At 41.5% G+C, this 23223-nt stretch overlaps 1 protein-coding gene across 1 annotated transcript in view; it reads left to right on the top strand.

Annotated features, from left to right (window-relative positions):
• The window catches only part of LOC126198867 (uncharacterized), a 57578-nt gene extending 35124 nt beyond the window's left edge, over positions 1-22454 (top strand). Inside the window, exons 2-4 of the mRNA XM_049935465.1 lie at positions 1962-2142; positions 7888-8057; positions 18856-22454. Of these exons, the coding sequence (XP_049791422.1) occupies positions 1962-2142; positions 7888-8057; positions 18856-19222 (718 nt within the window). The 3' untranslated portion in view covers positions 19223-22454. The remainder of the gene's footprint in view (positions 1-1961; positions 2143-7887; positions 8058-18855) is intronic.
• Positions 22455-23223: the final 769 nt, after the last annotated feature.

Raw genomic sequence — 23223 nt, 5'->3', positions numbered from 1 at the left:
ATAGGGATGGAGGTTTCAGCCTGCTATGCTACGTAGTCAACGTGTTAAATAAGGCTTGGGATCTGACACTCAGTTAAAGATCTTGCTGGCCATCACATCCACCAGAGCTGGGAAACACACAGAATTTATTTTACAGAATGTAAATGTTGTGTCTGAAAACCAAGGGCATCACACGTCATAGTTTATATTGGGAATCGTACTTGTCTATAAAGAGCAGCATGAGACCAACAATAGTTCAGTCTGGTTGGGATCCAGGCAGTAAGTATACATGTCAGCAAAACTGCAGGCTTGTTCAGTTGTCATAAAATTGCGCAGAAAATGTTAACAACTTACAGAATAACTGGTAGCACGCCATTAACTCTGTTTCTCAATGCAATGAATGTGATGTGGTTATAAAATACTGTCCGATGAACAGTATGTGTCCTCTTGGATGTTAGTCATGTGGTACTGTTGGTATGGTGCTCCTTGGTGAATATGGTCCTCAAGAACCCACTGATTGCAATTGTAGGAGTCATGGGATCCCAGGCAGTATGAGTAGCAAAATCTTTGGATGATAAACAATAGTCACAGTAGGCCACAGTCATGTTGCTTTGGTGAATTTTGTTTTTTGTGTCTTAGTTGTGATCTATGGCTTACTTGCCTAGTATTTCATCTCCATTGCTGTGAACATCAACAGAGGCTATAAAGAATCAGGTGGCAGCTTAAAACTAGAACAAGATCAGCAAGCCCAACTGTTTATACATATCTGTGCAGTGGTTGGATTGAGACATCAACAGACTGCTGCCTCAGATTGTGAATCCATGTATGTTTTGGAGCTTTCAGTTGGGAAAAGTTGGCACAAGGAACCCTAGTGACTGTCATCTGGGAAATAAGGCTACATCAGCAGTTCCAGATTACCCATTGGGGCGTGGCAACCACCAAATTCATTTCTCTAATATTGTGGATTTGTCAAGACCCAGTCATTACTATGTGGGAATTTACAGAGGCCATCAAAATTCTAAATCACAGAAATAACTTGAATAGATAAGGAAGATTGGATTTAGACCAGTTGTACTCCTTACTGCTAAACTCTTCCTCATTACAATTTCCAGAACCCAGCTCAGCATGATTTCACAATCTCAGGTAATACTTTTCACAAACTGACAGTTACATGGATAAATATAAACATTTTGGTTTGCAGAACTTATTTAAGTTTGAAACAGCTGTCCATGCCTTTATTGCTTCTGATATGCCTCCAACTTCAGGAGGTGAAACATTACTCAGGTATATGCTTTAAATTACAGCCTAATGTGCATAAAATAAAATTCACCAAAGACATAAACACCAGCCTTGAAATCCTTCCTTGTATCATCCTGTTGCTTTTAAATTCAGGCACATGCTGGTAAACATTTCTCTTTCTTATAGAGATATAACACCATCTTTCAGGAAACAGTCAACATCCAAATGAATGAGAAATCCTCAGCATAAAAGATCAGCAATGTAGTTGTTGTACCCGTCTAAAAATAAACAATAAAATCCACAATTCCACAATTAATGAGCATAGTTTTCATGCAGGACTGTATGTGCATGCACAAAGGTATGCACAAACACCTGACATAAGTTTGGAGACTGCATTGACTATCCTTATCAAGAGCTCACTTAAAACAACAAAGCAGGATTCTCATGTTGTTTCCAATACTGATTTATGATAGGCTTTGCAATTTGGTAAACCATAATTCACATACTTTTATGTAAGATTCTAATGCTTGCACTTGTAACCTCTGGAACTACTGTTAAAACCGTCTATAATTTGAGACAGTTAGTGTGCTTTTCTGCTTGGTTACTTTCTCTGTGAGGCTGCTGTCATCATTATTGCTAACAATTATAACTTTTATTATTTCATGGCATTATAATAAAACTGTATTTTTTCCTTTGCGTATCTGTATATTAAAACAGTTACCTTGGTTTACGTTCTGTTACAGTATGAGTGCTAAGGAGTGTGATTCATTCAAGGTTCTGAAGGAGTGTGCACGGAATATAGACAAAAAAATAGTACACTTAGAGAGAGAGCTGCTTAGCCCTAGCCTCTTTGGAGATCCCCTGAAGGCTACAGCATCAGAGGAATTTGTAGACCAGCGCATTGAGGAGGTTATTGATATCAAGGTATCATTTTAACAGTTACAAAGTTACAAATATAGTGTTGCTTATACCATTCTTTCACAACTGTGTATGCAGTTAAAAATAATGAACAGTAAGCTGATAGAAATCATGGATATTTGTTTTAGGAGGCTGGGATGAAAATAATACATGACAAATACATACATCCCAGGTTTCAATGCTAGTGATGTGTCAGGTAATGAGTCATTTTAGAAGTTGTTTTATTCCTCACATTGTGAATGTAGTTGTTATTCTTGAGTGACCATAAACGTGAGCAAGACTTGGATGCACTTAAGAAGTACTGAAGATTTAAGAGAAACAGTCAACTACAGCTGACAATTTTCCAACCACCACAGTTTTCTATCAGTGCTGGTGGTATATGTAACATGTTGGCTGCCACAAGGCCGCTGGTGACCTCAACAGAGTCTTAGGCCTTTGGGTGCCTGTAGCAAAGCCTAATGCCTAAGGCCTTGGCCCTGGCCTGGCTTGGCCTGGTGATGAAACATCCAACAATATGAATGTGACAGTCAGTATTAACACTTGCCTTGGTATGGCTCATATAAATGAAATGAACTGGTATGCTAGTAATGAGATTTGCAACAATTATATGTCAAGGAAAGGGTTGAAAAAACAATAAATTATTTCCTATATTGTCTGCAGCACCGCAGTCTCTGTGATTCATGAACATGGGAACCCGAATCCATGTGGTAAATCTTTTTTATGTACTTTGGAGTCTAGCACTGGCTATCCTCTCCCTGGGAGCTTACAACTCTTGGGGGAATGTGTGTGTGGGGAGCACACAGGAAAGGAAGGAGAATGCCCTTCATCTTTGACTTGATACGTAGGATGGCTTCCAAACTGACAACCTGGGTTTTCTCATGGATACTGATTAATGCTACTTACTGAAACTTCCCAACACTTTATCAGCTAATGTGCTAGTAGCCCAAAACCTAGCATGGTAACCATTCCACTGTAGGGGAACTGTAAGGAACCTGCACAGTTTTAGCCCCATAATGATGAAGGGAAAGCATTTTTGGTGCCCAAGCTACAAACTCCTCATGTAAGCCAAGGAGTATGTGCCTGCTTGTCTACTTTAGGGTGCAGGGACACCAAGCAGTGGTTTCCTTGCAGGGTAGTAGCTGCAGTGATGAAATCCCCATTACAGTCACCTTTCATAAGAACAACATGATCCAGAATGTCATAAAGACCTCATGTAATGTGTAGTAACCAAGTAGCACACAGATCTGATCCAAGAAATAAGAATATGGCTTTTATTCATAAACCTCTGGACAATAATGGAAATAAGCCTCTCATGACTTCACATGTAACAAGACAAAAGAATTATACAGAGGTGCAACATGAGTGATACACAGAACAACTGATGCAAATGGTACAAACTAAAAGAACGTAGTGAGAGTGAGTCAGCATTGTTCCGAATGTATATAAATGTGAGTTGCCAGTAGATGGTGTGGCAGAGACCGTGCCGTGTGCACACTTCCTACAGGCAGCGTCTAGTGCCCAGCCTGCACCGATACAGTTGGCAATTTATTTAAGTACACACGTGCAGCGACACTACAGTTGGCGCACTCATGTGATCACATGCAATAGTAGCAGGATAAGCACACCTCCCCCTCATGTGAAGTGGGCACCTAGGTGACAGAGGAGATGCCATTGACTTGATGAGACACACATGCGTCGAATGCAGAGCGGCAGTAGCTGATGGCAGAAGTGGGATGACGTGCCAGGTGGGGCCCGGTGCATAGGGTTGGAATATGCGGAGACGCGAGCATGTCCGAGGATGGTAGGCCTGCGCGTCACGCAACAACAGCACCGGGCTGGAGAGTGCCATTGCCATCTTTGCATTGTCATCAGGAGGCATGTCCCAGTGCAGAGAAGATGGGGCTGGACTCACCAGTGATTATGGCTGAGGTGATGATGACGAGGGGGCTGGTGGAGGCGGCCCGACTGGAACAGCGGGCTATGACAATGGACCCAAGACCAGAGATTGACCAGCACCCAGTGCTGAGAAGCTGGAAGCCCATGGTGCCGCACATGGAGGAGGATAGGGGTACCTGCACAAGAGGCAATGATGGGCTCGAGGCAGAGAGTGGCACAATTAGCTGCGGTGATGAGTGCCCCGCCAGCGAATCAGTAGCATCTGGTAGCGAGCTGAGGCGCAACTGGTCAAAGCAGTGCATCACCAACACGTTGGTCATGCAGATGTCACGAAGGTAGTATCCCTGGTGGCAGTCAGCTGTGGCTGGTATCAACTTGGGCTGGCGATAACAGCACGAAATGGCCAGACGAACCTGACCTTGGCAGCTGCAGTGCTGGTCGCAGAAGGTGGAGGAGCGTCTGAGGCTGCCAGTCATGAAGCAACTCTGCTGGGTCATTCCCCCTCCCCCCCCCCCCCCTCCCGCACCATGCCTCCAGTGGTGGGAAGCGATAGATACTAGATGCTCATAAAACAGAGAAGGGCATTGTCTGGCAAAGAATTGACAACAACCATTTTCATTTTGGACTTGAATGTATGCACTAGTCATTCTGCCTCCTCTATTGATTGGGGGTGGTATGGCGGAGCCATAACATGATGAGTACCTTGAAGGAAACAAAACAGTTGAAAGGTGTGAGAAATGAATTGGGGCCCATTATGGTAAACTAAGGTACAAGGCAACCCATCAGTAGAAAAAGGCCTCAAAAGCATATGGGTTGTGACCTCAGCCAATGTCGACACACACCAGAGAATGTAAAAAAACTGGGAAAATGCATCCACAACCAAGAGCCTATAGGAATTGAAGAAGGGATGTGCAAAGTGCACATGAATGCACTCCTGTAGCTGGCACAATGTGGGCCAGGGGGACAGAGATGCCCTGGGGTTGTCTTGTCAGGCACACTGCTCACAAGCCACAACAAAACAGACAATTTTGCTTTCAATCCCTGACCAAGAAACATGTCTCCTAGCTAACAGATTAGTGCACAAAACTCCCCACTGGCTCTGGTGGAGAAGGGGTAGAACCTCTCATCATAATGCGGCAGAATGACTGCTCTGGAAGAGATGTTTCCCATGGACAACAGCAAAACACCGCCAAAAACAGAGAGGCAGTACTGTAAGGAAAAATAGTTGCACAGGGGGTCCAAAGACTGGTAGTTCAGCCCTGTTGAACAAACCGAACCACCTGGCAGAGAATGGGGTTGATGGTAACAGCAATTGATATGCACGAGCTTGTAATTGAGAAACCCTTGACCGCAGCCTACGTTTCAATATCAAGATGGAAGCAAAGCAATTACTCAAGGTGAAGGTCAGGATCAGAAGCCACAGGAAGGCGGGATAAGGCATTCACATTGCCATGTTTAGACTTGGTTGAAAATGGATTTAGTAATTGAGACAAGAACATTGCCCAGAATTATAGGTGGTGTGCTGCCTTGTCAGGCAAGGAAGTTTGATGGTTAAACAAGAAAACCAAGGGGTTATGCTATGCAGTAAGGTGAAACTTGAAGCCATACAAAAAACATAAAATGTCAGGAGAGCATAGACCATGGCAAGAGCCTCTTTTTTCCATCTGAGAGTAATGCCGCTGGGCTGGAGTGAGAGATTTGGAGGTGTAAGGAACAGGTTGTTCAGGGCTTGTTGGCATCTGGGTGCACTGGGACTGTGCCGAGACCTTACTGTGAGGCATCAGTCACCAAGACCGTGTTTTGGTCCGGCGAGTGCCCGCAGTAAAACAAAAATTATTAGAAAGCAAAATGAACTTGGCAGTAATTCCAGGCGGAATGGCGTCAATTCTGCAACAACTTGATGTCTATTTGAGAAAACCATTTAAGGACAAACTTAAATGCATGCACACGGACTGGCTTTCGAAAAATGACATACAAGTGACACCAGCAGGATGTATAAAACATGCAGGTTTTGTTGTAAGTGTGCCGTTGGAGTGGTGATGCATGAAATGTGTTCCAAATCAGATGCTTAAAAAATGTTCAATATCAAATGCACTAGGTGGTGTGGAGTATTATGCTCTTTACAAAGAACTGAGCAGCAAGCACTTAAGTGAAAGTGATTCAGAATTATCTAATTGATATTTTAAACGTTTCATAAAGTTTTTATTATAAATGTAATAAAATTTTATTTTATATTTCCACTTTTAATTTCTAAGTAATTTTCATTCTTATTTTGTAACTTTTGCTTTTCATACATTTAAAGTCCTCACGAAAATTGTTCTATGAAAAGCCGATTGGTAAGCCCGTGTTAACAGTTTTTGTCAATATGGCCAACGCTATGTCTTGGATGTTTTCCTACCAGTGACAAGAGATGGTTCCTGTGAATCCTGACCGTGCGACTGCTACGGTCGCAGGTTCGAATCCTGCCTCGGGCATGGATGTGTGTGATGTCCTTAGGTTAGTTAGGTTTAAGTAGTTCTATGTTCTAGGGGACTTATGACCACAGCAGTTGAGTCCCATAGTGCTCAGAGCCATTTGAACCATTTTGATTTGTGAATCCTGAATCAGTATGCTCTTTGTCGTAATATGAATGTAAACAGTGCACCATGCATTCTTTCAAGTTAGCTCTTACCTCATTTAAATCCTGTTCACCTAACAAACTCGAGTGAGGCAACAGCAAAGAATGTGCATCTCATGTACTGTTTACATTCATATTCTTATGCTGAATAGTAAGACAGACAGAAATGAAGCATAGCTTGTTGCATTGTATCTATAGTTTTCACCCAGCAACCACAGTGCACTGTTCATTCTGATCATGTTATTATCACACAATACTTTGGGGCATGGCAAACTTTGCTCAAATGTCTGCATCTGACAACTACCTCTGTCTTCAGTGTACTTAAGACAGGTAGGGGATAAGAACCTGGCCTTCACTGCTAGAGGTAAAGCAGGAGATAGGCCTCAGCTCCTGGGTAAGGTAATGAAGAAACTTCAGTCAGTCCACAAAAAGAGACCGCTTAACAAAACACTTCTGTGTCCTACAGAATATTGCTGGAGTGTGTGGGGTCCATAACAGATAGAACTACCAGGGGATACTGAACATCCATTAAAAAGGACAGGTTTGTTTTACTCATAGGAAAGTATCACAAATAATGAATAATCTGAACTAGCAGATGTTTAAAGATGTACATTAGTTATCACGCAAAACCATACTTACGAAGTTTCAAGAACCAGTATTACCATAAGTGAACAATCTAGAAATATTCTTCGGCCCCATACACAGCAGTTCCTCAAAGGCAAGCTTACACGAATTACAGTGCACACACAGGCATTTAAGCAGTCATTTTTCCTGTGTTCCATACACAACTGGAGCAATAAGGAACTCTAACATGTCCCACAATGTTAAGTATCCTCTGCCATACATTTCACAATGGTGTACAAGAAAACTTGAAACTACTTCTAATGTAATGATTTTCTTTTGTGTCTATATGATAATCTATTGTAACCATAATCTTTGAACAGTATACCTCTCAGTGCTAGTCAATTTCATTCTGTTGTCTGTGTTAGTATTTGTTCATTACAATGTGAAAGTTCAAGGATGTCCAATTAAGGTAGTTGTCATTCCTTGTTGATATACCATGATATAATCTTTATTCGGAACTCTGTACTTCTGTTTAAAGCTGTGAGGATAAGTACTGTATAGTTAGTGAAAATTGGAATGGATATGCTTAATTTCTAATTCTTGGATGTACCTCAAAATTTTCCCAGTTTTCAGTAGCTAATGTTATAACTAATTTACAAGTCCTTTCTTTTAAGGAAAACCTCAAAAAACTGATTGAAGAAACAAAACATAGCCTAGAAGTTCAGAAAAAATTCAATGAACAGTTGTCTGCAACAAAGAATTCACTGATCCAGCAAGTAGAGGAGACAGAAAGCCACTTACAGAAATATGGCTATAAACCTTCACAAAAGAACTACAGAGATTTGTATCCTTTTGACACTCCAAAGATATGTAACTTGAGTATTTATATGTGTGGTTCTGAAATATCAACATATAAGTACAACGCCAAGTGAATATGGGTAGCTAGTATAAAACTTGTTGTTGGTTAGCATGATTACCTTAATGTTTAGATTATCCTGTAGTTTATTCTTGTTTTATTCATTCTCTTACAGTTATTTTATACATTAACCATTTTCATACTGGTCATCATCTAAAAAAACTTAATGTGAAAATATTGTGACAGCATTTTACTGGCAATGCTAGGAATTGTCCTCAAATGCTACTCAAAAGTGACATAGTATTTCATCTGGATACCATATTAAAGCCAAAACAGTGTAACATCTTACTGATTTAAGTTTTGGTTATTATTAAGAATAACTTGGTTTTATTAAAATTCATTGTAAATTTGTCATGATAATTTGTGATTAATTTATATGCGAACAGTGCATATTTTAAAGCATTTTTCATTACTTAATTGAACAGAATATGGAAATTAACCACCAACAGAATATTTTGTCATGCAGAATAGTCCAAAGTGCCTGTAGTTTTTCCATTCCATGCCTGCAAATATCTACTGGTTTGAAGTTACAGATGTTGTAAAGCAAAATATGAAATGCTTTTTTGTGTGGAAAGGAATTTCCTTGATATCCATTTGAGAAGGGGTGGCAAAGGTAAATATTTGCAAGAATAAGATGAGAAGTTGTGCAGCATGCCCTTAATCTAACATGGCCTGTGCTACATCATTTGAAGAAGAGGAGGGAAAAATATTAAATTTCTGCTCATTTATATCACAAAAGATACAATATTTCATTTATTCTTCCAACTTGATGATGATAGACAGCACCCATGCCTTAATTCTTTTGCTTAAGCCAGCACCCATGCATTAATTCTTTTGCTTAAGCCAGCACCCACGCATTAATTCTTTTGCTTAAGCCAGCACCCACGCATTAATTCTTTTGCTTAAGCCAGCACCCATGCATTAATTCTTTTGCTTAAGTCAGCACCCATGCATTAATTCTTTTGCTTAAGCCAGCACCCATGCATTAATTCTTTTGCTTAAGCCAGCACCTATGCATTAATTCTTTTGCTTAAGCCAGCACCCATGCCTTAATTCTTTTGCTAAATATATTCATTTTCTTTGCATTTCCATGGTCTTACAGTGTGCCTTCAGTTTGGTACTACACACAGAGGTGACAAGTCATGCGACAGCAGTATGCACACATAAAGATGCAGTAGTGTCGTGTACACAAAGGGCATTGCATTGGCAGAGCTGTCATTTGTACTCAGGTGATTCATATGAAAAAAGATTTCTGATGTGATTATGGCCGCATAATGGGAGTTAACGGATTAAACGCAGAATGGTTAGAGACATTGGTTTTTGTGTGTGTGTGTGTGTGTGTGTGTGTGTGTTGGCTGAAAGCTTACTTGTTTAGCAGTCTTTGTTGTGCATGTCTCCAACTCAGCAGCACCTCCACTATATGGTGAGTAGCAGTTTATCCTTTTTATAATATGATCATTATTCTGTCCTGGATTTTCCCTTGTTTGAATGGTAGTTGGAGCTAGATGCAAGGATGGTTCCATTTTGGAAATCATAAGAGAATTCAATATTCCGAGATCCACAGTGTTGAGAGTGTGCCGAAAATTTCAAATTTCAGGCATTCCCTCTCAACATGGACCATGCCGTGACTGAAAGCCTTCACTTAATGACCGAAAGCAGCATTAAAAGACAAGTAACACTGAGTGAAATAACCACAGGAAACAATATGGGTGTACGATGAACTTATCCATTAGTATAGTGAGGCAAAATGTAGCATTAATGTGGCAGTAAATGACCAGTGCGAGTTCCATTGCTGTCAGCATGAGGCCACCTGCAATGCCTCTCCTGGGCTTGTGACCATATCAGTTGGACCCTAGACGATTACAAAAACATGGTCTGGTCAGATGAGTCCTGATTTCAAATGGTAAGAGCTGGTGGTGCAGTTTGAGTGTAGCGTAAACCCCATGAAGCCATGGACCCAGGTTGTCAACAAGGCACTGTGCAGGCTGACGATGGCTGGTGGGGGCTGTGTTTATATAGAATGAACTGGGTCCTCTGGTCCAGTTGAACCAATCATTGACTGTAAATGGTTATGTTTGGCTACTTGGAGATGATTTTCAGCCATTCATGGACTTGATATTCTCAAACAACAAGGGAATTTTTATGGACAACAATGCACCATGTTTCTGGGTACAATTGTTCATGATTGTTTTGAAGAACATTCTCGATAGTTCAAGCAAATGATTTGGCCACCCACCAAACGTTTATGGGACATTATCAAGACATCAGTTCGTGTACAAAATCCTGCACCAACAACACTTTCACAATTATGGGTGGCTGTAGAGGCAGCATGACTCAGTATTTCTGCAGGGGCTTCCAATGAGTGGTTGAGTCTATGCCAAGTCAAGTTGCTGCACTATGCCAGGCAAAAGATGGTCCGACACAATATTAGAAGGTATGCCATGACTTGTCATCTCAGGGTATACAGTCCCTGCTGGTTACATGCCCGTAGGTACAGCTGCTGCCTCAGTTGCTGCTACAACAGGAGCCAAGGTGCAAGTTAGTAGCCAGAGACATCCAGTGAAGACATCCTGTAAAGAAAATCGGAATACAGAGAAGTGTCAACAGTTGCTCTTATTGTGAGCTAACGCCGTGAAGTTTTCTCCAAAATGAGTTTAACTTATGTTACTGTTGTTGTGGTCTTCAGTCCTGAGGCTGGTTTGATGCAGCTCTCCATGCCACTCTATCCTGTGCAAGCTTCTTCATCTCCCAGTACCTACTACAACCTACATCCTTCTGAATCTGTTTAGTGTATTCATCTCTTGGTCTCTCCTACGATTATTACCCTCCACGCTGCCCTCCAATACTAAATTGGTGATCCCTTGATGCCTCAGAACATGTCCTACCAACTGATCCCTTTTTCTAGTCAAGTTGTGCCACAAACTTCTCTTCTCCCCAATCCTATTCAATACCTCCTCATTAGTTATATGATCTACCCATCTAATCTTCATCATTCTTCTGTAGCACCACATTTTGAAAGCTTCTATCAAATACTGTCAGAAACGACTTCCTCTCACTTAAATCTATACTCGATGTTAACAAATTTCTCTTCTTCAGAAACGCTTTCCTTGCCACTGCCAGTCTACATTTGATATCCTCTCTACTTCGACCATCATCAGGTATTTTGCGCCCCAAATAGCAAAACTCCTTTACTACTTTAAGTGTCTCATTTCCTAATCTAATTCCCTCTCACATCTTGCTCACGAGATGGTAGAGTTTTGTCAGGATTGGCTCTCCCAAGGCCGTCAGTAGTTCTAATGGAATGTTGTCTACTCCCAGGGCCTTGTTTCGACCCTGGTCTTTCAGTGCTCTGTCAAACTCTTCACGCAGTATCGTATCTCCCATTTCATCTTCATCTTCATCTACATTCTCTTCCATTTCCATAATATTGTCCTCAAGTACATTGCCCTTGTATAGACCCTCTGTATACTCATTCCACCTTTCTGCTTTCCCTTCTTTGCTTAGAACTGGGTTTCCATCTGAGCTCTTGATATTCATAGAAGTGGTTCTCTTTTCTCCAAAGGTCTCTTTAATTTTCCTGTAGGCAGTATCTATCTTACCCCTAGTGAGACAAGCCTCTACATCCTTACATTTGTCCTCTAGCCATCCCTGCTTAGCCATTTTGCACTTCCTGTCAATCTCATTTTTGAGACGTTCGTATTCCTTTTTGCCTCCTTCATTTACTGCATTTTTGTATTTTCTCCTTTCATCAATTAAATTCAATATTTCTTCTGTTACCCAAGGATTTGTACTAGCCCTCGTCTTTTACCTACTAGATCCTCTGCTACCTTCACTGCTTCATCTCTCAAAGCTACCCATTCTTCTTCTACTGTATTTATTTCCCCCATTCTTGTCAATTGTCCCCTTATGCTCTCCCTGAAACTCTGGACAACCTCTGGTTTAGTCAGTTTATCCAGATCCCATCTCCTTAAATTCCCACCTTTTTGCTGTTTCTTTAGTTTTAATCTACAGTTCATAACCAATAGATTGTGGTCAGAGTCCACATCTGCCCCTGGAAATATCTTACAATTTAAAACCTGGTTCCTAAATCTCTGTCTTGCCATTATATAATCTATATGATACCTTCTAGTATCTCCAGGATTCTTCCATGTATACAACCTTCTTTTATGATTCTTGAACCAAGTGTTAGCTATGATTAAGTTATGCTGTGTGCAAAATTCTACCAGGCGGCTTCCTCTTTCATTTCTTATCCCCAACCCATATTCACCCACTAAGTTTCCTTCTCTCCCTTTTCCTACTACCGAATTCCAGTCACCCATGACTATTAAATTTTTGTCTCCCTTCACTATCTGAATAATTTCTTTTATTTCATCATACATTTCTTCAATTTCTTCGTCATCTGCAGAGCTAGTTGGCATATAAACTTGTACTACTGTAGTAGGCGTGGGCTTTGTGTCTATCTTGGTCACAATAATGCATTCACTATGCTGTTTGTAGTAGCTTACCCACACTCCTATATTTTTATTCATTATTAAACCTACTCCTGCATTACCCCTATTTGATTTTGTATTTATAACCCTGTATTCACCTGACCAGAAGTATTGTTCCTCCTGCCAGTGAATTTCACTAATTCCTACTATATCTAACTTTAACCTATCCATTTCCCTTTTTAAATTTTCTAACCTACCTGCTCGATTAAGGGATCTGACATTCCACACTCCGATCCGTAGAACTTATGTATGAAGTATGAAATGTGCAGGCAGCAGCAGCCGGCAGAGGTAGACGCAGGAACAGGGAAGTAATCGTTTTTGTGAGTGAGTTCCTAAAGAGGAACAAATTGTATAATTACATGTGTTTGCTTTTATAACAACGATACAATCAATTATCGACAAAATTATTTAATTGGATGTATAAAAATTCCACTCACCAAGCGGTGGCAGAACACACACATGAAAGACGGTTGTAATTGGCAAGCTTTCGTAGCCAGTGACTCCTTCTTCAGGCAGAATGGTTAAAGGGGAAGGAAGTCTTTCCTTCTCATCCTCTACAGTAAGTCTCTCCTGACTCACAATTGTGGTTGACTTTCCTGAAATCTACCCCTTTTCCTAAACCTCTCCAGTCCTTTTCCTTTACCCCTCTTCCTTCCCCTTCAGCCCCTCTGCCTGAAGGAGGAGCCACTGGTTCTGAAGGCTTGCCAGTTACAACCGTCTTTTATGTGTGTGTTCTGCCACCACTTGGTGAGTAGATTTTTTATGTATCAAATTAAATGATATTTGTGTGCTTTGATAGTTTAGTGTCTTGAGTTTCTGCATGTTCATTTAATATCTAATAGGTACAGTTATTGCATTTTCATTCGCATCGTAAAGTAAACCAATCTTGTGAAATGTTACAGGTCCCGTATAAGGAGTGAATTATTTAGTCTCACTTGAGTGCTTCACTAGTTCGGTTTTTTAATCTCTGCATATTAATCTAATTTATTGCACACAGTTCTTGCTTTGTTGTCAGGGTCTACAGTAGAGTTCTGCAGCACATGTCAATAGTCAATTTGTCTGGGTAGTGTAGTTTTCCACAGACCTTCATATGGATACGTTGTGTGTGGATGTGAGCCAAGTTGGTGACACTTCGCTCTCAGCTTCAGGCTGTAATGGCTTTAGTTACACAGCTTGAAGATGCAGTGGATGGCATCACTGTTGTGGGCCGGCCTTGAGGATCCAATGGATGTTCAGCACATCCGCGTCCTCCAACCAATAGTCTCCGGTGGCCAGCCTTTACTGCTCACACTGAGGTTGACCCCTCACCCATGGTTGAGTGGGAGGTCTCTTTGGGGTGTGACAGACAGCGAAAGACTTCCAGGGGGCTGCACATAGGCCCTCCCTGGTTAGTCTGACAAGTTGGTTCCATTTGCTGTCTGTGGCTGACACTGTTGCTCAGCCAGAAGGAGTCACCTGTCCTGTTTGAGGAAACCTCTTTGCCTTAGATCCGGGCAGTCACAGAGGGTGGGATTATTGGTAGTTGGGAACTCCAATGTTAGGCACTTTATGGGGCCTGTTAGTGACATGGCTGCCAAGAAGGGGAAGGAAGCCAGTGTGCACTCCATGTGCATACTGGGTGGAGTCATTCCAGATGTGGAATGGGTCCTTCCGGATGCCATGAAGAGCACATTGTGCAGCCAATTGCAAGTGGTGACTCATGTCAGTACCAATGACGTGTGTTTCTTTGGATCGGAAGAGATTCTCTCTGGTTTTGAGTAGCTAACAGAAGTGGTATAGGCTACCAGTCTTGGTTGCGAGTTGAGGCTACCAGTCTTGGTTGCGAGTTGAAAATAGAGCTCACCATTTGCAGCATAACTGACAGGACTGATTGTGGACCTTTGGTACAGAGCCGAGTGGAGGGTCTGAATCAGAGGCTCAGGTGGTTCTGTGACGGTGTAGGCTGCAGATTCCTCGACTTGTGCCATAAGGTGGTTGGGTTTCAGGGTCCGCTGAACAGGTCAGGAGTCCACGACATGCAGGAGGCAGCTACATTGGTATCAGGGGCTGTGTTGCATTGAATGGGCGGTTTTTTAGGTTAGAGGGTCTCGGAGAAAACCAAGAAGAGCTTTAGTCACAAAGGGTGCAGGCTGAACACAGGAAGAACGTAGATACAGGAGCCATCGGTATTGTGTTGGGAAGATACCAGAGCTTCAAGTGCTAGCAGAAAGCACTGATGCTCAAATCATTATAGGCACTGAAAGTTGACTAAAGCCATAGGTAAGTTCAGCCAAAATTTTTGTGAAGAACCTAATGGTGTTCTAAAAGGATAGGCTTAACACAGTTGGCGGTGACATGGTTGTTGCTGTTAGAAGTAACTTAGCTTATCGCAAAATTGAAGTAGATAGTTCCTGTGAGTAAATATGAGCAGAGGTTATTCTTGCAACCGGAATAAAATAATAATTGGATTCTTTTACTGATCTCCCAATTCGGATGATGCAATTGCTGAAAGGTTCAAAGAAAACTTGAGTTTTATTTCAAACAAGTGCGAAACTCGTACAGTTATAGTTAATCATGTCTTTAATTTACCCCCACTATATTGGCGAAAATGTGTGTTTAATTCCCGTGGTACACATAAAACATCACCAGGAATTGTGCTAAATTCATTCTCTGAAAATTATTTCAAGTAGTTAGTACATGAGCCCATGCGAATCGTAAACGGTTGTGAAAACACACTTGACCTCTTAGCAACGAATAATCCTGATCTAAAACGAGCATCAGAACAGGTACTGGGATTAGTGAACACAGGGTTGTCTTAGCGAGATTGATTATTGTAAGCTGCAGTTCCTCCAAAAATAAATGAAAAATATACCTATTCACAAAAGCAGATAAAAATTCACTTGACGCCTTCCTGAGAGACAATCTCCACTCCTTTCAAATTAACAATGTAAGTGCAGAACAGATGTGGCATGAATTCAAAGAAATAGTATCGGCAACAGTTGAAAGATTTATATGAAATAAATTAACAAACAACGGAGCTGACCCTCCTTGGTACACAAAACCAGTCAGAACTGTTGTAGAAACAATGCGGAAAAAACAATCCAAATTTAAATGAAACTTTGTCTCGAAACCCGGCAGAAAATCCAAAGAGGTTCTGCTTGTATGCGAAGTATGCTTGCTGCAGGACACAATCAATGCCTTCTCTGCGCGATAGTAATGTAAATACTTTTGACGACAGTGCTGCCAAAGCAGAGTTACTAAACACAGCCTTCTGAAATTCGTTCACCAAAGAAGGTGAAGTAAATATTCTGGAATTCGAATCAAGAACAGCTGCCAACATGAATAACATATAAGTAGATGCCCTCAGAGTAGTGAAGCAACTTAAATCATTTAACAAAAGCAAGTCTTCTAGTCCAGACGGTATGCCAGTTAGGTTCCTTTCAGAGTATTCTGGTACAATAGCTCTATACTTATCAATCATATACAATCGTTCGCTCGACGAAAGATCCGTACCTAAAGGCTGGAAAGTTACACAGGTCACACCAATTTTCAAGAAAGGTAGTAGGATTAATCCACTAAATTGCCAGCCCATATCATTAACGTAGATATGCAGCAGGATTTTGGAACGTATATTGTGCTCTAACATTACGAATTACATCAAAGAAAAGGGTCTATTGACACAGTCAACACTGATTTAGAAAACATCGTTCTTGTAAAATACAACTAGCTCTTTACTCACATGAAGTGTTGAGTGCTATTGACAATGAATTTCAGTTAATTCCATATTTGTAGATTTACAGAAGGCTTTTGACACTGTACCACACAAGTGGTTTGTAGTGAAATTGCATGCTTATGGGATATTGTGACTGGATTCATGATTTCCTGTCCGAGAGGTCACAGTTCATATTAATTGACAGAAAGTCGTCAAGTAAAACAGAAATGATTTCTGGCATTCCCCTACATAGTGTTATAGGCCCTTTGCTGCTCCTCATCTATATAAACAGATCTAGGAGACAATGTGAGCAGCCGTCTCATGTTATTCGCAGATGATACTGTCGTCTATCGACTAGTTAAGTCATCAGAAGATCAAAACGAATTGCAAAATGATTTAAAAAAGATACCAGTATGGTGCAAAAATTGCCAATTGACCCTGAATAACAGAAAGTGTGACGTCATCCACATGAGTGCTAAAAGCAATCTTATAAACTTCAGTTACACAATAAATCAGTCATAACTATGGGCTGTAAGTGCAACTAAATATCTAGGAATTACAATTATGAACAACTTAAATTGGATGGAACGCATAGGAAATGTTGTGGAGAAGGCTAACCAAAGATTGTGTTTTATGGCAGGACACTTAGCAAATGTAACAGATCTACTAAAGAAACTGCCTACACTACACTTGTCCACTCTCTTTTAGAATAGTGCTGTGTGGTGTGAGATCCTTACCAGATAGGACTGACGGAATGCATCTAGGAAGTTCAAAGAAGGGCAGCACGTTTTGTATTATTGCAATATAGTGGAGAGAGTGTCACAGACATGATACAGAATTTTGGGTGGACATCATTAAAACAAAGGTGATATCTTCTCACGAAATTTCAGTCACCAACTGAATGCTAAAATATTTTGTTGACACCCACCTACATAGGAAGAAACGATCACCAAAATAAAATAAGGAAAATCAGAGCTCATACTGATAGATACAGATATTCATTTTCTTCTGCGCACTGTACGAGATTGGAATAATAGAGAATTATTGTGGAGGTGCTTCAATGAACCCTCTGCCAGGCAATTAGATGTGATTCGCAGAGTATCAATGTCGATGTTTTGTAAGAGTTGGCTTAAAAGTGCAACCAGCAACAATCAAATTGTCTCAGGAAAACAGTCAAAACCAATGCCAAAGGTAACTGGCTTCAAACATCTAAACATGATGTAACAATGTGCCATGCAATTTCATACGAAAATGTACGCTCCCGTAAAACTTTCAGTACTGTCCAAATTGTCCACCTTTTCTCTTTGGACACACAAGTACGATCAGCTCAACATACGGTATACTTAAAATAACTTTGTGGCTGACATTTCTGCATGTTGAGTGTTAGCACGAAGTGACAGCCAGTTACAGTTCTTAGTCAAGTTCCATTTGCTCAATCTGTTGCCTTTTCTGTAGATTCATGCAGAGTCTTGTTGTCAGTGTGGCTCTCAGCACATAGCTAACACTGTCCCCTCCCATCCTGTCTTGTCTCAACTCATTGCCTCCCCTCGCCCCTGCCCTCCGCTCGCCTCCACTGCCCTCCGCTCGCCTCCGCTGCCCTCCGCTCGCCTCCGCTGCCCTCCGCTCGCCTCCGCTGCCCTCCGCTCGCCTCCGCTGCCCTCCGCTCGCCTCCGCTGCCCTCCGCTCGCCTCCGCTGCCCTCCGCTCGACCTCTGCTGCCCACCGCTCGGCCTCCGCTGCCCACCGCTCGCCTCCGCTGCCCACCGCTCGCCCCCGCTGCCCACCGCTCGCCTCCGCTGCCCACCGCTCGCCTCCGCTGCCCTCCGCTCGCCTCCGCTGCCCTCCGCTCGCCTCCGCTGCCCTCCGCTCGCCTCCGCTGCCCTCCGCTCGCCTCCGCTGCCCTCCGCTCGCCTCCGCTGCCCTCCGCTCGCCTCCGCTGCCCTCCGCTCGCCTCCGCTGCCCTCCGCTCGCCTCCGCTGCCCTCCGCTCGCCTCCGCTGCCCTCCGCTCGCCTCCGCTGCCCTCCGCTCGCCTCCGCTGCCCTCCGCTCGCCTCCGCTGCCCTCTGCTCGCCTCCGCTGCCCTCCGCTCGCCTCCGCTGCCCTCCGCTCGCCTCCGCTGCCCTCCGCTCGCCTCCGCTGCCCTCCGCTCGCCTCCGCTGCCCTCCGCTCGCCTCCGCTGCCCTCCGCTCGCCTCCGCTGCCCTCTGCTCACCTCCGCTGCCCTCCGCTCACCTCCGCTGCCCTCCAGTCCACTCCACTCCACTCCCTTGATCACCAATCTGACAGTCATGAAGTTAACTGTATTCAAACTATATTAAAGCAATAAATTTTCTGGCCAAAACAAATTGGGTTTCAGAGAAAAAATTATGATTTAGTACTGTGGTACATGTAGTACAAACTTACTTTCACTGATTCATTGAATCTCTCTTTTTTCCTTGTAATTGCATGAAAAGATAGAGTTTTTATCAGTTTATGTGCAGGTTCCTGTTCAATTAATGTAACATGTTTCATCGTTCTTGACAAATTAACACCTTAACATTTCTTCATACTACCTTATGAAGAAGGAGAAGAAGAATCCTGTGATGGAAGCAAGAAAATCACTGATGATAGTTGTGTATCTCATGAGGATGAGGTAACGAAGGATTTTGAAGAACTGAATCTAAGCTACAAGGAATGCCTCACACCATTTGTATCAGTTGCACAATCAAGAAGTAACAATGTAGTATCAAGTAACCAACATTACATTCCTAGGAAACTGGTTGACAATGAATCTACAGTGTCTGAAAGTGCCCCTGATCAGACAATAAGTGCCAATGATATTAATGAAACTACTGGATATTCTGAAACATTCTATGCACTGGAGAGAAAGTTTAAAATGTATAAACTTCAGAAAGGACGTGAATCGCCATTTTAAAATGTTACAATTTTTTTAGAATTAAAGTGTTTTTCAGTTTGTTGTTTACACTAATTTAAATCATTAGGCACTGCAGAGGAGACTCGGATCTATCACAGTATGTCATTAGCTGTGGCAATGTGACAATTTGACCTCTTCTCCCACTCTACAGGGCAGTTCAGATGGATAAGTCTGTTGCCTGTAAATTAAAATTACTGGCAGAAAGCACTGACTGACTGTCTTCTTATCTGCATGCTCCTTCAGGTGTTTCCCCTCAAAAATAACTCTTCCACTGCAGCTATGAAACAGATTTACTGGGCATAGGAACTGACTATTCACTAGGAAAACATGTTGTGTAAACCACTATATACATTCTGAAACTAACTCTTCAAAACATACATGGTGCTCAAGTCTTTTACCACAATTATTTTTGAAATAATCCAAAGATTTTCACCTCACTGTTGACATCCAGAGCCCAAACTCACAATAACACTGTATTCTAATGGAGTAGTTTCAATTTGTCAGAAAAGTTCATTTAATAACTTGCCCAAAAGAGAATTCTTGAAATCATAAAGTCAATAAAGTTTCTTATTGTGAAAAGAATCCACTCACCATGCAGTAATATACGTTGATATCACCATGCAGTAATACATGTTGATATTACACAAGAAACAGTTCATAAGGTTTATTGTTCCAGCTACTAGACAAAATTTAGAGTCCAAAATAGAGCGAGAAATTCTAAGTTCATATACAATACATTTTGGAAGGTAGTGCTCAGACTAATGCAGTGACAGAATCCTTATACCACTGCAACTCTCCTCCGGCCAGTGAGGGGCACAACTTTCCTCTGGCATAGCAGACAGCCGGCCGAAGTGGCCGTGCGGTTAAAGGCGCTGCAGTCTGGAACCGCAAGACCGCTACGGTCGCAGGTTCGAATCCTGTCTCGGGCATGGATGTGTGTGATGTCCTTAGGTTAGTTAGGTTTAACTAGTTCTAAGTTCTAGGGGACTAATGACCTCAGCAGTTGAGTCCCATAGTGCTCAGAGCCATTTGAACCATAGCAGACAGCAGACAGAGATCTGTCTTCAACTCACTTATGGTCGTTTTCAACCCAACCAAAATGTGATCCATCCAATTAACAAAATTGGTCATAATATTTCCCATTTGGGTCTCCACTACAGCAATATAATTTTTAATATTTGAGGAAGTCCTGCAAAAAGTACAGCTGTGATCTTCTGGCAGAAGCACAATGATTCATTAAAAATGTGGCGTGGTCATCTGTGGTTGTGGAAAGAACCTGTAAAAAACATTATTTCAGCTGATTTATTAACTTCAGATAGTTCAAAAACTACATATCCCTTTGAGTTCCTGTAATGAAGAATATGTCAAAATATCTATACCGAGAGCTTCAGGTTACTTAATCTGAAAAGGTTTTACCATATTTAGAAGAATGATTAATTTCCTTAATTGCCATAAACACATTTTAAAAAAGCACTGATATCTCCAAAAGTGAATGTTAAATTTTGAAGAAACTTTGCAAAATGTGTTTCTTTGGTATGTCCCATGCATTGACCATATTCTATTTACTGTATGAGCTTTCTTGAACAATCGAACAAACACTGGCCGCCGTGTCAACCTCAGCCCTTAGGTGTCACCAGATTGAGGATACGGAGGGTCACATGGTCAGCACAGCACTCTCCCGGCTGTGGTCAGTTTTCATGACTGGGACCACTGCAGTAATCAAATAAATCCTCAACTGGCCCTACAAGGGCTGAGTGCACCCAGCTTGCCAACAGCGCTTGGTAGACCTGGACAGTGACTCATCTAAATGCTAGCCAAACCCAACAACACTTCACTTTAGTGATCTCACAGGAACCAGGGTTACTACTGCGGCAAGGCTGCTGGCACAAGCTTTCTTGAGCAGCTCCAAAATGATAAAATGGATGTTCAACAGGCTGTGATGTTATCACTACACTTTCAGTGTGGTCGGCTGACAGAGCAGCTAGCTGTGTGTCTAAAACCTGGTGGTGGCTGGGAGGAAGTCTATCACTAGCTTCCCTATAGTACATTTTAGTGGCTATACATATGTTGAAAATTTGTATGTTAAACCAAAAATATTGGCTCTATTTTTATGGTGTCAGGCTGTTACCCATGTGAGTTATTGATTTGTTCCTATATAGGTAAATCTAAGATTATGAAATCTTTGCTTACCTAATCAAATTGTTTGCTTGTAGCTTCCTATTTAAGTTGTTGTTATGAAGTTTGTTGCTGTAGACATGTTATGTTACTAGCTTGATCCTAGCTTAGCTTTCGTTGCTTGGTAGGTACTTACTTGGCTCTTACCAGTTTATATTCCCAGTGTGGTATGTTCACCTTCGTACAGAAATACTTTTTGTGAGACAGATTGTGACAAATACTTATATTTCCAGTTTGGTATGTTCACCGTTGTACACCAATACTTTTTGTTAACTGACTGGGATAAATATTTTAAAGATATGAAATTGCACAGAATCATAAAGGGATGTGTGGAAAGATTTGAAATTTTCTGTTCAGATGATACTTACAATATTATTTTATTTATAGTTACTTTGCGTTCAGTTACTAATGTCTGCTTTATGTACTACATGCACAATATAGCCTGGCCCCTTTCATGCAGATCTTACTGCAAGCACACAGTTGTCACCCAGCACTTGGGCTGCTGTGGGTTGAGAGGTGTATGAGTGGGATTGTGAAGTCATGCTTCTTCCATGCAGGGCAAGAAGCACACTGGAATCAACATTGCATTGACAATGTCTATTGCAGTTTTACAGTGTGTTCCATTGGCAAAAGATAGAAACAATACATATGACCGGAAGTCATTCAGCTTCCACAGATTCCTCCAATCTCAAAAAATTGCCAAGTTATATTGGTCATGTAGTAGAAAGAGTGTGTGTGTGTGTGATGTCCATCAATCATCTGCTGGTGGACGGTAGCCATTTTAAACTTTTTGTTTGTTTCAATTCTGTTATCTTTTCTTGTACTGTAAAACACGTACAGTTGGTAGTCACATACCACAAATTTTAAAAATCTTGTTTTCTTCAGTTTCACTGTTTTTATCAGTATTAAACCTGCTTTCTTTGAGTGTTGTTGTTGTTGTTGTTGTTGTTGTTGTTGTGCTTTCTTTCTGTCCAGATTATAATTTGGAAGATCATGTCTGTTGTAAGACAAGATGAAAACTACTTTATCTGATAATAGAAGACTTATTGAGAGTGTGTCAATTTGTTTGTGTTTCGTTACTCAACTACCTTAATCATACATCTTTAGCACTTAAGATGCTGATCTTGTAGGCAGTTGTCAGTACCTGTGGAGTGGCTAAAATCTGTTCCTAAAAATGAAACTACAGATAGCAATATCAACAGTATATGGTACTTACCATAAAGATAACACTCTGAGTTGCAAATGGGCACAATTAAGAGACTTAAAACATAAGCTTTTAGCCACAGCCTTTGTTGAAAAAAGAGAAACACGCACCATTGATTCACACAAGCAAGCACACCTCACACTCACATGACCGCCAACTCCAGCAGCTCGGGCTAAGCTGCTGGAGTTGGCGCTCATGTGTCCATCGGGTGTGCTTGCTTTCATAAATGAACTGTGTGTGTCTCTTTTTCTGCTAAAGGCAATGGCCGAAAGGTTATGGGTAAGTGTCTTTCAATTGTACCTGTCTGCAACTTAGTGTGAGGTAATACTTTATGGTAAGTAGCAATCTGTCTTCTCTACATTGTTAAAATCTGTTTCTCTTCGTGTGTGGGTGTATGCATGCACATGCATGCATATGTACATGTTACTAGTGTTGAAACTGAATGCACAGATGTAACTTCATTTTAGTTGTAATTACTGCAGGAAAAAAATTGAAAAAAATTCTTGTATTAAAATACATAACCAATCATCTGATCTCTGTCTTTAGATTTATTTTATAGCCAATTTAAATCACGAACACTTGAACAAATCATAAGATGAAAGTACAATTTAGTGTCCTCAGA

The sequence above is a fragment of the Schistocerca nitens genome, chromosome 8 (genome assembly GCF_023898315.1).
Source record: "Schistocerca nitens isolate TAMUIC-IGC-003100 chromosome 8, iqSchNite1.1, whole genome shotgun sequence".
Classification (NCBI taxonomy): domain Eukaryota; kingdom Metazoa; phylum Arthropoda; class Insecta; order Orthoptera; family Acrididae; genus Schistocerca; species Schistocerca nitens.
The sequence above is the reverse complement of the archived record's forward strand: the minus strand, read 5'-3'. Positions and strand labels throughout refer to the sequence as shown.